The 18,041-nt window shown below is 42.8% G+C and overlaps 1 protein-coding gene across 6 annotated transcripts; it reads left to right on the top strand.

Moving 5' to 3' along the window:
* The first annotated feature begins 2,353 nt into the window (after window positions 1–2,353).
* Window positions 2,354–17,836, top strand: Zscan30 (zinc finger and SCAN domain containing 30). Of its 6 annotated transcripts, none has more exons than XM_038329739.1 (5): window positions 2,362–2,406; window positions 5,565–5,689; window positions 9,232–9,654; window positions 9,950–10,109; window positions 13,805–17,836. In XM_038329739.1, the coding sequence occupies exons 3-5, from the start codon at window positions 9,250–9,252 to the stop codon at window positions 14,746–14,748; spliced, it is 1,509 nt and encodes a 502-aa protein (XP_038185667.1). In that variant the 5' UTR covers window positions 2,362–2,406; window positions 5,565–5,689; window positions 9,232–9,249; the 3' UTR covers window positions 14,749–17,836. The 6 variants fall into 6 exon arrangements, with proteins under 6 accessions (XP_038185669.1, XP_038185667.1, XP_038185666.1 ...); XM_038329738.1 differs by having other exon boundaries at window positions 7,851–9,654; XM_038329737.1 differs by having other exon boundaries at window positions 7,803–9,654.
* Window positions 17,837–18,041: the final 205 nt, after the last annotated feature.

Below are 18,041 nucleotides of genomic sequence, written 5' to 3'. Positions count from 1 at the left end.
AGCTAAACATTCTACTACTGGACAGTATCCTCAGCTGTCATTTGCATACTCCCCACCCGGCCTGCTTTAGTTAGAGTTTCTATTGCTGTAATAAAACACCATGACCAAAAAGCAAGTTGGGGAGGAACGGGTTTAATTGGCTTAAACTTCATATTACTGTTCATTATTGAAGGAAGTTGGGACAGGAACTCAAACAGGGCAGGATCCTGGAGGCAGAAGCTGATTCTGAGGTCTTGGAAGGGTTCTGCTTACTTACTGGCTTGCTGTCCATGACTTGCTCAACCTGCTTTCTTATAGAACCCAGGACCACCAGCCCAGGGATTGTTCTTATAGAACCCATGGAACCACCCGCAATGACTGGGTGCTCCCCCGTCAATAACTAATTAAGAAAACGCCCTACAACTGGTCTTGCGGAGGCTTTTTTCTCCGTTAAGTTTCCTTCTTTCAGATAACGCTAGGTTATTGACATACGCCTAGCCACTACACTCCACCCCTTTATGAAGCCAAGGTGCAGGCCTTGGATTTTCAATCCTTCTGCCTGAGCCTACTGTGTTGCTGGGATTACAGACATGTCACTTCTTTTTTTCTCTCTCTATAAAAATGACATTATTTATTTAGTGTGTATCTGTCTTTGCACATGCCGTAACATAACATGGAGGTCAGAGGAAATATTGCATTACTTGGTTGTTTCCTTCCCATTCCGTTGAGTTGCAGGACTGGAACTCAGGTCATTAGCTGTGCCAGCAAGTGCTTTATCCACAGAGGCATCTTGCAGTCCTCTGGTGTGGTCGTGCTGTTTTGAAATAGGGTCTTGCTATACAGTTCTGGCTGACCTGGGACTCCTGGCTGTCTTCCTGCCTTAGGTTCCTGAGTGATGAGATTTTAGTTATGCACTCCCCCCCCCCGTTTTTCATCGTGAAATGACTTTCTTTATTGATATAGCACCATTGTCCAGCCAGAGAAGCACAATAGTAGTAGTGTGTGTGTTGTATGTATATCCTTAAGGGAAATTGTCTTACACAAACAAAGGAACTGGTCAGGTAGTCTTGCAGTGCTCATGCAGCTATGAGTCTAATGCTGGAATTTGATATTGACAAAGCAGAAAGGAGCAGGACTGAAGTGTAAGAAAGCAGAGTCAAGCTAGGAGCCACAGGTGTAAGCTGAGACTCATAGTCATGGAATGAAGCCTTGGGTTAATATTATTATTACTGGGTTTTATTTTTGAGACAGAGTCTCTATTATGTACCTTTGACTCTTCTGGAAATCACTGTTATAAATCAGAACTCACAAAGATTCCCCCTGAGTCTGCCTTCTAAGTGCTGAGATTAAAGGTATGTGCCCACAATGCCTTGGACTTTTTTAGGGCTATGTGAATTTACTATTCAGTAACTATTACTATATCAGACACTGCTCTACAACAGACACACAGGATCTAGAATGGTCTTCAAAAACCTGAGCCCTCTCAGCTTGAAGATTCATGGAGAAGGGAGGAGATGCATGCAGAGTCTTGTGTCATGACCATAGAATTATGTACTGTACAAAGCTCAGAGAATAGCAGAACTGGGTAACAGAACTGGGGCCAGAGAAAACAGCAAAAACATTCTTCTTTTGATGTTTGTAATCGTGGTCATCCCCCCGCCCCACCCCTGCTGATTTATTTGTACAGAGACATGGTTTCTCTGTGTAACAGTCCTGGCTGTCCTGGAACTCGCCTTGTAGACCAGACTGGCCTCAAACTCAAGATCCATCGGATTCTACCTCCTGGGATTAAAGTCATGCACCACCACTGCTTGACTGTAATCTTGATTTTAAGAAAACATAAACCATGCGTGCATATAAATGACTAGCTTTGTTGGAAGACTGTATGTCTTTCACCATAGAGTCCAGAAAGAAGATGAGTGCTGGTTTGTGAAGGGCGTTTCAGAACCTGCATAACTTGGGTATTCTAGCAGGCTCAACACCTTTGAGTTACACCTTTTTTGGCTCTCAGGAAAGCTTTGTCTTTAAACAATGATCTTAATAAATTTGGGAAAGAATAGTCATCAACAGGGAGTCCTTTGCGGCCAGACCAACTTGAGGGGAAAGTACACATAATTTAATCATCAGTAGCTTCATGTGGCCAATATTGTCCATACTGGATAGTATGGATATTGAACACTTCTTGAAAACCTGATATTCCCTTCCTCGCACTGGTTCACTGTAAAATTTGTTTGCAATTTTTATCATGTATTCACTCACTCTTTTCCCAGTATACCCCTCCCTAGCAGACTCCCCAAAGAGCACGGCGGCCACAGAATAGTAGTCTTCCGGGGTTCCTAGAGGGACCCTCTCGTCCCCACTTCCGGGGGGAGTGCTTCTAGTGGCTTCCCCGCTTCCCCGGGCGTTTCGGGCTACCTGCGGAGCGAGGTGAGTGCCAGGGTGCAGCCCCTCGGCTTCGATGCCTTCCAGACCCTTCTGGTCGGGCCGCCATCCTCCCGTACACCCTCCCTTTTATCCCTCGCCCCGCGCCCGTCTCAGGGAGAGCATGGAGCTGTGCCAGGCCTCTTCGTAGGTCCGCGGGTCGCCCGTCTCTCATCTGGCGCCTCTGCTTGCCGCGCGCTCCCAGTTGCGGTTCTTTTACACCGATTGCTCTCCCACTTACCGGCGCCTCCTGCTTGCTTGTCGGGCCACGCTCTTTGCCTGAGAACAAAGCTCGTTCCAGGGCCAGGTCTCAGTCATGCTCTTGGCTTTCCTTTATTAAACACTCTGAGAGCACCAGCTTCTCTGTAGGTTATTACTTTAAAATCGGTGACAGGGTCTCACTTGTTGCCCAGGCTGGCCCTGAGCTCACTCTAGCCCAGGTTGACCTTGAATTTGACGAAGTCCTGCCTCAGCCTCCCACAGAGCTCACAGCCCTGTGCTACCAGGTCTGGCTTTCTGTAATTGTATTCACTATTAGATACAAGTGTACTTCTGTTTAGCACATGCCGCTCCCCCTCCCCCCGCTGTTGAGTTCTGTAAGGCAGGGTAATGTCCTGATAACCGTCCAACCCCTAATATAGTGTCTGCACACAATAAATATCAACAAATGTGTGAAAGCCAGGCCCTCTGGTGAGCACCCTGACTTAGTAATGCTGATGTGAGCAGCATTCAGCAGAGGCTCATCAAGAGGGTGGACACCAGAGGCAGGCCTAGAATCCCAGCTCGCCTGTGGTGGAGGCAGGGGGACCACATTGTTAAAGGCCAGTTCAAACTCAAAAACAAAACAACAACAAAAACCAAACTCAACAAAAGCAAACTCAACAAAAGAGCAGTCCGGATTACCTCCCAAGCCCCATTGGTGGGGCAGCATGGATATACTGTTTCTCTTAGCACAGTTGAACTGACACTATAGCATGCTGTGGAGACAAAGTGTGTTGAGACATTTAAAATGGGCTGATAAAGCTGGGATCTACTACAAAGGCCCAGTGTGTTGTTAAGTATTAAATGATCAAGCAGGAACATTCTGACATGTTACTTTCAGGACAGATGCCTTAATAGTTAGTAACAGCCTTCCCTGCCAGGAGAGGATTGCCCAGAAGGGTTCTGGGGGTTTCCTCTTGGTTAGACTGATGGCTAGTTGGGAGCCTGGATTTGCCTTCCAGGCAGGGCTTGCACCCAAGCTCAGTGCCTCCCACCCCCTTTGCCATTTCCTGGGTGACAATCCAGGTTTTCTGATCAGAATGGTTACTTTATATCCTCGTGGACAAGCTTGCTTCCCCAGTTTGTATGCTAAGAAGTGGGGGTATGGCCCTGAAACACTGCAGTGCCTCTCTAGACTTGCCCTCTGTGAGAGGATGGGAGAATCAAGAACCTGGGCTTGATTTTATGGATGTCCTTTTGGTAGATTTCCCAGTGAGGCCTATTTTGCAACTCATTCCTTGTGGAATGGGATTTGCCTCTTGCCTTGAGTATCTTTTTTTCAGGCCAGTTTTAAAATGTGGTTTTATTGTTGTTCAGGTGTGGTGAGACAAGAGAGCAGGAGGTGACTGAGTTGGAAAGGCTAGATTTGTTCCTACAGTCCTCGGAGATGGGCCCTGCCCTGACAGGAAAGCCCCCAGTCAGCAGGCAGGAAAAGCAAGGGGAAATGGTAAGAATCTTGGCTTACCATGGCAGTGGCGGAGGAGCAGAAGCTGCTGTTTGCTTGTTTGAGTCACTTCAGTGCACCCTGAGAGATGGAGATTTTCATGCTTGTTTGCTGCTGACCTTGAAGTGGTTAGGAAAGTGGTCCTGAGGGTGAGAGCCTTCGTGAGACCTTGGGATGAGGGGATTCTGGGTCTGTTGGTTCCCAGCGAAAGGATGCTCACACTGAGTTGTGGGAACTGGGTAGCTCTGAGGGGGACTATTTGTGTGAAAGCATCGAAATAACGTGTGTTTAACATACCAGCAGCCTGAGCTCCTATAGCACCTTGCTCTTTCCAGGAGAGGGAATGGAATCTCAGAAAAGGTCAGCTGCTGAGTAAAATCTCACCATGATTACTAGACAGAGTATGATTGTCTGACTCCAACATTGGTGCTTTTGTGAGCTAAATCACTTACCTGCAATCTGCCAAATGCTCTGGAAATGTTTTCCAGTTTGTATAGGTACCTGACAGTGTTGACCAATGCTTCTTTGAAATTCTTTTTTGATCATGCTGACATTCACGTGAGCGCGTACACATACAGACATGCGCGTGCACACACACATATGTATGTTCAGTTATATATGTATTTGTGGTGTATAGTTTCATGTTATTTTTGGGTTGAGTGATTTTTTTTTGGCTCACAGTGGTGAGCCAGAACAATATAGATTGTTGTATAGTCATGGATAAGACCAGTGGTCCCATTAAAGTGTTTGTATTGTGTGTATCTGTGTGCATTATGTATACCATGTGTAGGTGAGTCCCTGGAACTGGAGTTAAAGTGATTATGAGCTCCTGTGTGGGTACTGGGAACTGAACCTGGGTTCTCTGTATGAGTAGTAAATGTGCTGAACCATCTCCAGCAAACTCTCCCCACCCCAATAAAGTGGGTTTTTTTTTTTCCCAAAAAGTGAAGTAGTTTGAGGGAAATGTAGTTCCCTTTAACCTTGTCTCTTACAACTCCTTGACAGAGTCAGAGTTCTCAGCACCGACATCTCAGGATCCTTTGTAGATGGTGTCACAGATGTAGTTACTGGGACCTGATTTAGGTGCATCTGACTAAGCTAGAAGTCACCCCATTCACATCCCCAGTGAGTGAGATGAGGACATTAAAAACTCTCCCAAGGCACATGGAGGGAACATATGTAGCATTCTTACTAGTAGTATATCTAGTCTTACTAATAGTATATCTAGTCTTACTAATAGTATATCTAGTCTTACTAGTAGTATATCTAGTCTTACTAGTAGTATATCTAGTCTTACTAGTAGTATATCTAGTCTTACTAGTAGTATATCTAGTCTTACTAGTAGTATATCTGGCTGCCAGCCAGAACCGATTGCTAGCTAGTTAGTGATGCACCGTGGAAACCAGTCTGTCCTATAATGGTCTTTTTGTTTGTTTGTTTGTTTGATTTTGTCTTTTAGATTCTTTTATTTTTCATTCATGTACGTGTTCTGTGTACTAAGTGTTTGCAGAGCCCTTGGAAGCCAGAAGTGGACATTGAATCCTCTGGAACTGAAGTTACAGACTGCTCTCAGCTGCCCTGCAGGTGCTGGATTTGATCCCAGGTCCTTTGGGGGAGCAGTTAGTGCTCTTAACTGCTGAGCCATTTCTCCTGCCTTGATACCAAGAACAGTCTTGATATCACATTAGGTATTAAAAGTCAAAACCGACAGCTGACCCTGATCAGTAAACACTGCTGTGAACAAAAGCTGGTCAGAGGAATATAATATTTTCAGTTTGCAAAGACCACTCTGGTTACAGTGTGGATAACAGGCTGGTGGGGACTGAGTGAGTTTGGGCCCAGCAGGTGGTAAGTTGTGTGGTTTTCACACATGGAATACCATTAGGGTGATGACTAGATTTGGAAGGGCAGACTCAGAAGTAGGAAATAAAACAGCAGGAAAGAGTTCAAGAGGGCTGCTGAAGTATCAGCTACTGGCCACACAGCCAGGTGGACGTTCCTGTCTCCTGAACACAGGGTTTTCTGTTATTTTGTTTGGCTTTTCCCCAAGACAGGGTTTCTCTGCATAGCCCTGGCTGTTCTTGAACTCTCTCTGTAGACCAGGCTGGCTTCAAACTCACAGAGATCCACCTGCCTCTGCCTCCTGAGTACTGGTTTAAAGGCGTGCGCCACCACTGCCTGACCTGAATCCAGGTTTAAGCTGGCAAGAATCAGCTTGGTGGTTACCCCATGACTTTATGAGGCATAAATCTATGACTTATGCTGCATCTAAAGTCCTTTCGAGAGTATCAGGAGAATTCATGATGAGAATGAGCCACTGTAGGCAACGAGGCCTCGGGGTCTGGTAAAAGCTGTAGACTAAGTGATGGATATTAGCAGAAAGTGAGGGTATGGAATCCTGGGCTGTGTGGATGTGAAGAGAGACAGTAAAGGGAGATGCTAGGACTGATTTTATGGGGAACACTGGAAAGGACCTGGAGGATAATCATAACATATTCTTTATGATTATAAACGCCCCTCAGCCACATGCACCTGAAGGACAAGGTGTTACAGTAAAATTGTGTGAGGGCTGACGAGGTGGCTCAGGGCTTATATTCCTCTTGCAGAGGACTTGAGTTAAGTTTCTAGCATGTATGTTGGCTGGTGGACAACTTTCTGTAACTCTAGCTCCAGGGAATCAGATATCCTTTTCTAGCGTCTGTGGGCACTGCACACATGAGCACAAACCCATACATACACACCCATATATATAATTAAAAGTAAATCATGACATTTCAAAAACTGAGTAATATCCCAAACACTGGAATCAAGACTCACGATCACCAAGTGAAGAGCATGCATCAGCGTGCAGCCCTGGCATAGACAGATCTGACATCATGGCACACACATTTCTGCTTACATTTGAGTTTATCTGGGGTGTGTGTATAGATCAGAGGAAAACATTCGGGGGTTCTTTTCTTACTCTTTGTGTTCCAGATATCAAACTTGGGTCATCAGACTTGGTGGCAAGTGTCTACTGTGACATCTTGTCCTTCCACCCTTTTTGAGACAAGGTATCACTATGTAGCTCTGAAATTTCTTAAATCCTTACTGACTTAGTAAGAACACAAATAGTTATTATTTCTCTCATACTAAAATTTAAGAGTTTGGGAGGCGTTTAAGAGGCAGAGGTAAGGAGGATTGTGAGTTTTGAGAATAGCCCTAGCTACATAGTAAAACCCTGTCTCAAAACTAAAATATATAAAAATATATGTGTGTATTTATATTTGTGTGTATGTGTATATATATACACACACATATATACACTCACACTGTATATATGTATATATTTATTTATATGGTATACACGTACATGTTATTTATCCATGGGTTTATATGTATGTGTTCATGTTCTTTATCCCTGGCTATATCTGAAGCATCTGTTAATATCTGTCACAGCACAGAGGAAATGCTGCTTTGAAGGTATCTCAGACCTAACTTTCTTACTGAATAGTTCAATATATGGCACAATCATCTTCCAGCCACTAGAAGTGCCCAGAAACCTGAATTCTCTTTCTTTAGATTATCAGTAGGTTAGAACTCAGTGTGTAGCCTGGAATTCAGTCTTCTTGCCTCAGGCTAGTAAATGTTGGGATTACAGGCTTGAGACACTATACCTGGTCTTGACTCCTCTGTCTTCCAAACCTTTATCAAATAGGTCTCTAAGTCTTTTTCAGCTTCTGTATCTTGAATCCTATTCCTCAAGCCATTACAGTCTCTCACCTGAATGACTGTGGACCCATCTCTTCTGCATACCACTCTGCCTGGGAGACAGACCTTCCAGCCATGCTGTGGCTTTGGCTCAGACCATGGGTGGTTTGGCTGTTCTGCTATAGGTATGTTTTCTCTTAGTATCCATTAGTGTTGCAGGGTCTGGCATAGACTTTTAAATGTGGGTGCATGGAAATACCTGGGGCATTTACTAAAGCCATATTCCTGGAGATATGACTGGATCTGTCATAGGGTTCATCTTCCGTGGCTAACTGAGCTATACCTGGAGGTGACAGCCATTGGTCTGCTAGCCCTAACCACCGCCAGCTTCTGCAGTGGGCCATGTCCTCTCACACCCATTTGTGACACTCAGATCACATTCCTCTGAGATTTATCTTGCAGGCTGCAATCCCTGCCTCTTCTGGCCCCCTCTCTCTGGTCTTAGTCGTTGGTGTTTTCCTTGTGTTTACGTTCCTCTGATTTATCATGCTGTTTTCCTGTTGTTATTCCACACTGAACTAAGAGGCCTTTGGAAGAAAACTTTAGTGTGAGACTTGTTTAGCAGTCTGCATAGCACACAGTAGATTGTTTTAAAGTATTTGTGAGATGATGAAGGGAATTTTCTGCTGTGACTTTCAGTAAGGAATAATCTTCCCTTCTTTGTGCATTCACGGACATTTCCTGTGACCCCATCCAAACATTTTTGCCGTCATTACTAATTTGCAAGAACAACCAAGACTGGTCCGGGCAGCCCATTCCAGAGTAAGAACAGCTAGTGATTGAACGTGAACATCAGGCAAATTCAGGATGTTTGACTTCGTCATCTGTCAAACATGGAGATGGTATTTACTGCACAGTGGCATTGTTGAAATCCAATAAAATAGCTCTTCTAAGCTGCCTGGCCCATGACCAGTGCTACATTTTGAGTTCCTGTCTTTTGGGAGACTGTGACAGGGCTAAATACTTTGCGTGCAAAGTCCGCCTCTGCTGTTCGTTAGCTGTGCGCCTTGGTCATCTTATGATCCTCGGAAGCCTCATTCGGAGAATGGACAAAAACATGATTGTCCTTAAGGAGCACTATTATCCCTAATGTTATTACGGAAGGTCACATGATTGTAGCTATACTAAAATTTTGTCTCATGTTCTGAAAACAATCTTGAATAATCTATAGGTTATCATTTGGATGGAAGTACCCTTTTAGCCGTTTTCTACACAGGCACAGTAACCAGCGAGTTGCATTCCTTAGCTCTGCAGGCCAGTCTCTCCCCGCCAGTGGTGTGCACCCAAGTGGCTGTCCTCCATAAACATGTAGTTACATTCTGAGCACATGCTTTCCCTGTGTAACGTGAACGCTGTCCACCTCCTCTCTGCCTCAGCTAGGTAGTCTTTTCAGGATGTTCAGAGAGGCCACAGCCTTGGCCTGTCCTGCTCCAAAAGGACAAAATGGACTCAGCTTTGTGAAAGTTGAAGAAGAAAATGTTTGGAGGCAGGACTTCAGTCTTCAGGGAAACCCCCAGAGCCAGGAGGTTTTCCGCCAGCAGTTTAGACAGTTTGGCTACTCTGACTTCACTGGGCCTCGGGAGGCTCTGAACCAGCTGCAGAAGCTTTGTCAGCAGTGGCTGAGGCCAGAGGAGCGCTCCAAGGAGCAGATCCTGGAGCTGCTGGTGCTGGAGCAGTTTGTGGCCATCCTGCCTATGGAGCTGCAGGCCTGGGTGCAGGAGCACAGGCCTGGAAATGGAGAGGAGGCTGTCACTCTGCTGGAGGAGCTGGAGAGAGAATTTGATGAACCTAAACAACAGGTAAGAGGTAAGGTTTTTTTTTGTTGTTGTTGTTGTTGTTGTTGGTTTTGATCTATTGTGGTTATTAGAGAAGCCATTATGAATAGCACTGACTCAGCTCTCGGGAACTTAGCCAGTTTCTGTCTCTTGGTAAATTAATTATTCACCCATTAGTTCAAGTCATGGGGTCTGTAGTGTTTTTTTGTTTTTTTTTTCTAGTCATCTCAAGAGTTTTCTGGCTCTTCTGCCTTGTCCATCGCTGTTGGGTGATTCTCCTGTATATCGTTAGTCACAGTGCTGGTATTTGTTATTTTAGGACACAGCTCTTGGCCAAGAAATGACACACATGGGAACACAGAAGCCTCTGAGTAGCCCACTGCAGTCCTTGGAGGACCATTGCAGGAGTGAACCCCAGGAGCCTCAGGTTTTCCATGAGAGAGATGAGGCAGCCCTACCATTTAGGGTTGAGGATGAAGGTGAGGACTATCAAATGTGCCAAGACTTCTTAATGACTGTCATCTGTACTGTCACTAAGTATTGTGGAAAATCCTGCTGACTTTGAAATAGTCTTCTGTTGGCTCAGCCTAGAATCTGAAATTTCAATATAATTTTTAAAACTTGGATTAATAATTAAAGTCTTTCATAAGATTTTCTGATGCCATATTCTGAGACTAATGCTGTTTTCAAAAGTATTTTTTGTCACACTTATAAGGAAGTTTCTAAGAAGGACAAGAATACTGTCTCAGTGACACAGTATTCTTGTCTCATAATAACTTGGAAAAGGGAAAATGTAATATTAAAAATTGTCAGCTGCAAGCCAGATGTTGTGGCATACACCTGTAATACCAGTACCGACTTGAAAGGCTGAGAGGGAGGAGGGCTGCGTGACCCAGGCCAGCCTGGACTATACAACGAGATGGACTCGAGAGGAAAAGTAGCAGAGCATTGGTCACTATGTCATCTCACTAAAAGTCACACTATAGAACGTACAGGACTAAGGTGGGAAGTCCTCAGAAGAACACATATGTGAGAGGTGCCGTGTGCCATCTGCTCCTGCTAGGGCTGACATCTGATCTTGTTAGAAAGGTACAGTCACAGACGGAGGAAAAGATGTGCTCTGAAATGCTCAGCAGGCTAGATCCAGTAGAAGCCACCTTTAGGGTACTAAAAGTCTGCCAGGAAATTTGACTTAGCATAAAATTTGCTGGGAAACTGCCAAGGTGGACAGCTTCTTTGAAATTTATTCAAGTGTTTGTTGTTGGGTGTCTTAAATGCTGTAGGAATGAAGAGAAAGATCTTCCCCACTGTTCTAACTCCCTCAACTGATAAAACACACATGCTAGCATAATGCCAGTATTATAGACAGGACAATGATAGATTTGAAATAAGGAGGCAATAAATCAAAGTATCATAGATGCCAAGGATTAGAGCCAAAAGGACTTTGAAGTTATTGACAACATCTATATAGACATCAGCCATCGCAGGTGGCTAATGCCTGTTACATCTGCTTCTGATTTCATTTTCACCAAGCAATCTTGTCACAGTCCCATGAAGCTTAACTATTAAGAGAATGTCTTATTCAATCAAATCTATGTAATTTACATTGTTCTTTTTACAGTTATACTATAAAGTTACAAGAGCTTGGCTAGTATGAGTCCGCCGTAGGAGGTAAATCTGTTGTATGTTGATAGAATTAGATATAAGAGGACAGAAGCCTGAAGGCCTGACCTTAGACCTTGGCAGTTCACCAAAGTAATCATGTAAGTTATCTACTGAGGTTACTTTAGAAACAGTCACTCAACCTTACACATTCAAATGCATTTTAAAAAATGATCTTCTCATCTTGCCTTACAGGGAACTATCTACTAAAAGCTAATAATACCTAATTGTCTGTATTAGTTTTTTGTTGTTGCTTGATAAAGATTTTATTTGTTTTTTTGAGATGTGGTTTCTCTGTGTAGCCCTGGCTGTCCTGTAACTCACTCTGTAGAATAGGCTGGCCTCAAACTCAGATTCACCTGCCTCTGCCTCCCAAGTGCTGGGATTAAAGATGTGTATCAACTTAGCCCGGCATCTGTATTCATTTTTAATCAGTATAATGAGATACCTGAAGCAGTTAACATTATAAAGAAAAACGGTTTATTTGTTCATACATCTGGAGATTTAGGGCTGTTTTACCTTCATTGGCTCGTCCTTTCTGTAATATCACATCATGATGTTGGTTATGAGAGTACAGACAAACATGTGATCACATAAAAGCGACAGCAGAGACACCAACTCAAGGTTAGGTTCAGGTTTTTAGAACAGTCCTTGCAAGAACTAACCAGTTCTCAGTTTCCATGAGAAACATCTTAATCCTTTTTGAGAGCATTACAGTTGATTGGAATATCCTAGTAGGTCTGCCCTCTTAAGGCTCCATCAATTGCTACATCACTATACTACTCCAACAGAGAAGCCTTAGAGAACAAACAGCATGCAAACCCTAACAATGTCTAAATCTTTTAGGACAGATATATCTATCTCTCCCCCACCTCCCTTTCCATCGCTGTCTTGGCCTTGACTGTCCTGAACCTGATACTCAACCTGTAGACAAGGCCTGTGCCTCTGCCTCCTGAGTGTTGGAATTAAAAGGTGTGTGCCACACTTGGTCCTCTCCTTAGTTTTATTACGGTCTTGACAGATTCTGATTTCCTTTATTGTATCATTGGTTGAAGTTCTAGCTCTTAGTACCTTAGGATATGACTGTACTTTTTGGACATGAGGTTACTGTGTTCCTTATCCATTGTGCCTGCTGTCTTTTTGGGAACAGGGGAAAAATTGTTTTTCTGATTTATGCAAACTTTCTCTGGTCATATCATTTCACTTAATATAATACTTATTTTTATTGTTTTCAAGACAGGGTCTCACTAAGTAGCTCTGGCTACATTCTGTGTCAACCAACCAGAATGGCCTGAAACTCACAGAAATCCACCCGTCTCTGCTTCTTGATTACTGGGACTAAAGGCGTGCACCACTATGCCCAATGAGTGCACTATTTTTATGTCTTTATTATATACTAGTGCTTTGTTGGGCATTTTATTTATGTATTTTTTTGAGATAGGGTCTCAGTATATAACTCTGGCTGGCCTGGAACTCAGTATGTAAACGAGGCTGGCCTCAGACTCAAAGATCTATTTGTCTTTGTCTCCTGAGCACTGGGATTTAAGGTGTGTGCCACCACATAGCCTTTTTTCCATTAAAATAAGCACCACTTTGACTAAGTGTTACTATAACTGTATTTCTTCCTAAATGCTTTGTCTTTTTCTACTGTTTATATTGATTTGCTCTATTTGGAACCTGCCAGAATTTGCAAATGCTATCTTGCCTACTATTCTCCGCCCACCTCCCTGTGTCCAATACTTATCTATCCCCCAAACATTTTATAGTATCACATGCTCTCCTACTTTGTTAGATGTACTGCTGATCTACAACTCTTAAGACATCTTATTCCTGATTCTGTATAACCTCTTCTCCTTTTTCATGTTATCTAACCTAGAATCATCTCTTCCCTTTCTGGTTTATGACTGGTATTACTGTTTGTCACCTCTAAGTATTGTTTTCTTGTTCAATTGTCAATGTCTTTGTCCATTTTACTCTCAAGTTCTGTATAGGGAATTCTCATTTTTCCACTTGTATCCCTTCCCCAATCCTGGAGATTAAACCCAGAGCCTTGTGTTTGCAAGCACTCTAAAGTCACTGGGCTACTGTATGTCCAGCCCTGGTATTTTTTTTTTTTAAACGTATGAGTGTTTGCCTGCATGTTTGCATATGCACTACCTGCATGCCTGGTCCCCACAGAGGCCAGAAGAGGGTGCTGTATCTCCTGGAACTGGAGTTAGAGATGGTTATGAACCACCAGGTGGGTGCTGGGAACTGAACCAGGGTCCTCTGCAAGAGTATGCCCTCTTAAATCACCAAACCAGCCAGGATTTTGTGAGTTCAAGGCCAGCCTGGTCTACAGAGTTAGTTCTAGGACAGCTAGGACTGTTACACAGAGAAACCCTGTCTCGAAGAAAAAATCACCAAGCCATCTCTTGAGAACCAGCACTTACCCTTTTCCTTTGGTTTATTTATTCTTCCTCCTATAGCATTTTTAACATAAAAGAATGACACACCCTATTCACATTTTTAGATAGCAAGATGGTGACTGACAAAGTACTAACAGCAAAGCAAGAAATTATTGAATGTGTTACATCAGTGGCCATGGCAGCTCCAGGAAGACTTCCTAGGGAATCTTCACCAGTACAGACAGTTGAAGAAACTATGGGATGTCTGGACAACTATAAGCAAAGAGGAAGTGATGATGCAAGCAACAAAATGAGTCCACTTTCTTCCCAGGAAAGCTGTTTCAGTCTGGCAAGCTTTAACAAGAAACCCCCCACAGAACAGAATACCTTCAAGTGTAATGAAGGTGAAGGAATTCTCAGTCTGAACTTACACGGTACTGCACAGTCCCGAACTCACACAGGGAAACTGCTCTATGAGTGTTTGGATTGTGGGAAAGCTTTTTGCCATAGGTCAAAGCTGATTAGACATCAAAGAAGTCATACTGGGGAGAGACCTTATGCATGTAAAGAATGTGGAAAAGCCTTTGGTTTCAGAACAGATCTTGTTAGACATCAGAGAATTCACAGTGGTGAAAAACCCTATAAATGTTGTGACTGTGGGAAAGCTTTCAGGGGCAGCTCAGGGCTCATTAGGCATAGGAGGATTCATACTGGAGAGAAACCTTATGGTTGTGAAGAATGTGGGAAAGCCTTCAGCCAGAGCTCCACTCTTATTCAGCATAAGAAGATTCACAGTGGAGACAAAGGCTATGCATGTACTGAATGTGGTAAGGCTTTTAGGAGAAGTTCTGTTCTTAGGGAACACGAAAGAATCCATACTGGTGAGAAACCTTATGAATGTAATGAATGTGAAAAATCCTTTAATCAAAGCTCAGCCCTCACCCAACACCAGAGAACCCACTCTGGGGAAAAACCTTATGAATGCTATGAATGTAGGAAAATATTTAGGCATAGGTCAGGCCTTATGCAGCATCAGAGAGCACACACCAGAGTTCAGCTCTGTGGGTAAGAGTTGTGTAATTGTGAAATTCAAGGAATTCACTTTGAAGGGGAGATTCCACAAAAATTAGAAGTTTCCTGACAGCAAGACTTTTTCTTTCCATGATAGTTCAGTTCTCTTAAGAGACTCACACAAACAGCTTACATATTGGAAGAGTTTTATCTGAACCTTGTCTACAAAGACTGGTAAAGAGACTGACCCACTTCTGAGTGAGGACTCTCACCAGTATGTTCTTCATCCATTCCCCACTACAGATAGAACTGTCATTGAGCACCTTCATATGAGTCCATGACCATGGATCCTGCAAGATCTCCTTATAAAATGCAAAGATCACTGTCCTGCCAAAGTGTTTTTGTCTGGAAGGAGTGCATTTTTTAAGTTACTGAAGTCTGAAATGTTGAATTGAGGCTATGAAATGTCATGTCCTGGATCAGTTTAATATCTGAGGAATGGAAGCTGTCTGCCCCATTGCCAGTTCTTTCAACCCTGAGCTTCCTGATGTAGTCTACTTCCTTATTGGTACCTCCTGGGCCTAACCATTGGGAGAACAGACTTGATCACTGCCCCCTCAAAATTTAGGGCTAATGGAATATACAAATTTATTAATCAAGTAATTCTGGTAAGAGTGTGGCAATAACTGCCAGATATAGGGTTCTGTTGGAAGATATTCAGAGATGCTTTACCTGATTTACAAATTAACTAAATATTTCCTTGGGTGTGATATCTCATTTGAGACCTAAAATACAGAAGTTAGCCAAGCTAATGGCAGAACAGAGGCAGAGTTTATATAATACATACATGGAATGATGAGAAGAGAGGATCTGGAGACATTCCTGTTTCTTCAATTCCTGCTGGAATTTTCTTTGATTCCAGTTCAGAAGCCAGGTTCATTTCTTTTGCTATTTGTAGTAGCCTGAGTTGGATAGCCTGTTTCAGATCACAAGACTTTTATGATCTGGAAGTATTCAGTTAGCGTGGTAACTAGTGTTTCTAACGTAAAGTCAGACGTGTATACCAAGGAAACAGCATACCCTGGAAGCTGAGGGACACTGGAGTCTGGAGTCTCAGCATTATGCTTGCAGATGATAAGCCACTTGAGGGAAGTACATATTGAGTCAATCTCTCAGACTCTTCAAAACTTTAATTTGGCAGTTTTAATTAACCCACGATTGCTGATGGTAATTCTTACTTAGGAAAATGCACCATTTTGGAAGACTTGGTAATAGCTATTGTGAGTAGAGGAGATAAAAACGGATATGGTTCTCACTCCAAAGGATGTGCAATTATGTAAGATCTGACTTGAAGGGATAATTCAAATGGGCAGTGAATTGCCTTTCCTATAGGTGACAAGTGAATGAGTCAATGTTTTAAGTATCATTTAACCCTTTTTCTAATTGTGAGCATTGAGAAATATAACTCATCCATAATTGTGTTACCCATAGCAAAATTAATTTTTGAACTACTTCCTGTTTTTCTGTAATTCTAATATTTTTGGTAAACATCTCTAGTCTAATTTTATAATATTTTTATGTTCAATATGCACTCCAGTTGCTTAGTATCAGCATGTAATGGAATGTATTGTAATAAAACTGAAATTTTAAAATTTTGCTTTTAAATCATTCAGGTAAAAACACAGTATGAGTGGAGTTAGGCTGGAGGGTAGGAAGGAGTGTAGACAAAAGGGAAGTAGCACACTTAATTTCTAGTTCCTGAATTAAGTGGAACAGCACGAAGCTGAGATAGCTAGACTTTTGAGTTGCTGGAGTACTGGAGTGAAAAATCAAGACCCTTTTAAATTCATACATTACTAAATCCACCAAGATAGCCTCCCTCAGCAGTGCCAAATGCTGAGAAAGACCTTTGGTATGACATCAAATTATGTGCATGTGAATGCAAATGCCCAGAGGCCAGAAACGGGCACTGGATCCCCTTGGAGTGGAGTTACAGGAGGTAAACCACCCAGTGTGGGTGCTGGGCATGGAACTCTGGTCTCCTACAAAAGCAGTTCCTGCTCTAAGCCATCTCTCTAGACCCATGTTTTGGGTAATTTTGAGACGGTTTCATATGAAGCTTATGGCCGAGGTGTGACTTCCTCTTCAGCGGTTCACAAACAGAAGTAGGTTATTAGGTCACTGTCAAATGACTTGGAAACTCTGTCCTCTCAGATCTAGTTGCAGGCTGTGGCATGAGGGAGGAAGGTAGGTTCCATGTGAGGCAAGCACTGCTTTACAGACTGTCCCTGGAGCAAGAGGAAGAGCAGAGCGGAGAGAGGGGCACTGGCTGTTTTCCTTTCAGCTGCTGTGGGTGTCCACTCCGTTTCATAAAGACTGACACTGACTGTAAGGTCATCTTCAGCTCCTCCAACATGAGAACACAGATGAGCTCACTTGTTTATGCCTGCTGAACTCATGGGGAAGCACTAATGACAGGAGCTCTGAAATACTTACCACTTGCTTCTCTGAGCCATAAATCTTCATGCATGAAAGTTAACTTGCACAGGAATTTAGAATTTGAATATTATGAAAGTATCTCTGCACTGATTTGGTCAACAATGAAAGATCAGAGTTAATTAAAACATGAGACAGGGATGTCTTAGAAGGCAAGTACTTATTTTCACTATTTTGGGCTTTTGTTCACTACCTGCTCTGCCTAGGGCTAGGGATCTAGGGATTAAGCCTGGGGCCTTAAACATGGTAAATTTATGCTTTACAGCTGAACTATATTCTCTTGCTCCTCCCTCTATAAGCAGTGCTAGATTTTGCAGTAAAACTTTAAATACAAAAATAGCACATTACCTGTAACTTCACCGCCCAGAAGTAACCATCTTGACATTGTATGTCTGTTATTTTTAATGCGTAATGTTTTACATAGGTTCATGTTGTATATAATGTGTATTTAATATATCATGAATGTTTTAACATGTTTTAACAGCTTGTAAGGCTGCATATTCATGGTTCCTTAAGTATGTTTCTGGGTAGAATGTCAAAGTCCAATGCAGTGCTGAAGGGTTTTGGTACTGATTGCCAGAGGTAATGTATTCACAGCTCATTAGCAGCAAGAGTCCTAATATGTTCAATAAATACCACCTTCACTCCTATTCCAACATGACTGTAACTTCTATGACTGGACATATGTGTATTGTTCACTAGCACATCTGTGATTTAAATGTTAGTGGGACTTTTTCATGGATCGTATAAAGTGCATATAAAATTGTAGTTCTGAGCTAAAACTCTGGACCTTTTAGCTATGATAACCTCCATTTCCTATGTGTACAATATGATTTGTACTAATGACTAACATAC

Source organism: Arvicola amphibius, chromosome 5, assembly GCF_903992535.2.
Source record: "Arvicola amphibius chromosome 5, mArvAmp1.2, whole genome shotgun sequence".
NCBI classification, from domain to species: Eukaryota; Metazoa; Chordata; class Mammalia; order Rodentia; family Cricetidae; genus Arvicola; species Arvicola amphibius.
The sequence above is the reverse complement of the archived record's forward strand: the minus strand, read 5'-3'. Positions and strand labels throughout refer to the sequence as shown.

Bases quoted from the DNA above. Each gene is read 5' to 3' on its own strand.
- Zscan30 (XM_038329741.1), top strand. From the start codon at position 9,250: ATGTTCAGAGAGGCCACAGCCTTGGCCTGTCCTGCTCCAAAAGGACAA. The intron at 9,655-9,949 runs GTAAGAGGTAAG...TTGTTATTTTAG, and splicing joins TTGATGAACCTAAACAACAG to GACACAGCTCTTGGCCAAGA. The intron at 10,110-13,804 runs GTGAGGACTATC...TCACATTTTTAG, and splicing joins ATTTAGGGTTGAGGATGAAG to ATAGCAAGATGGTGACTGAC.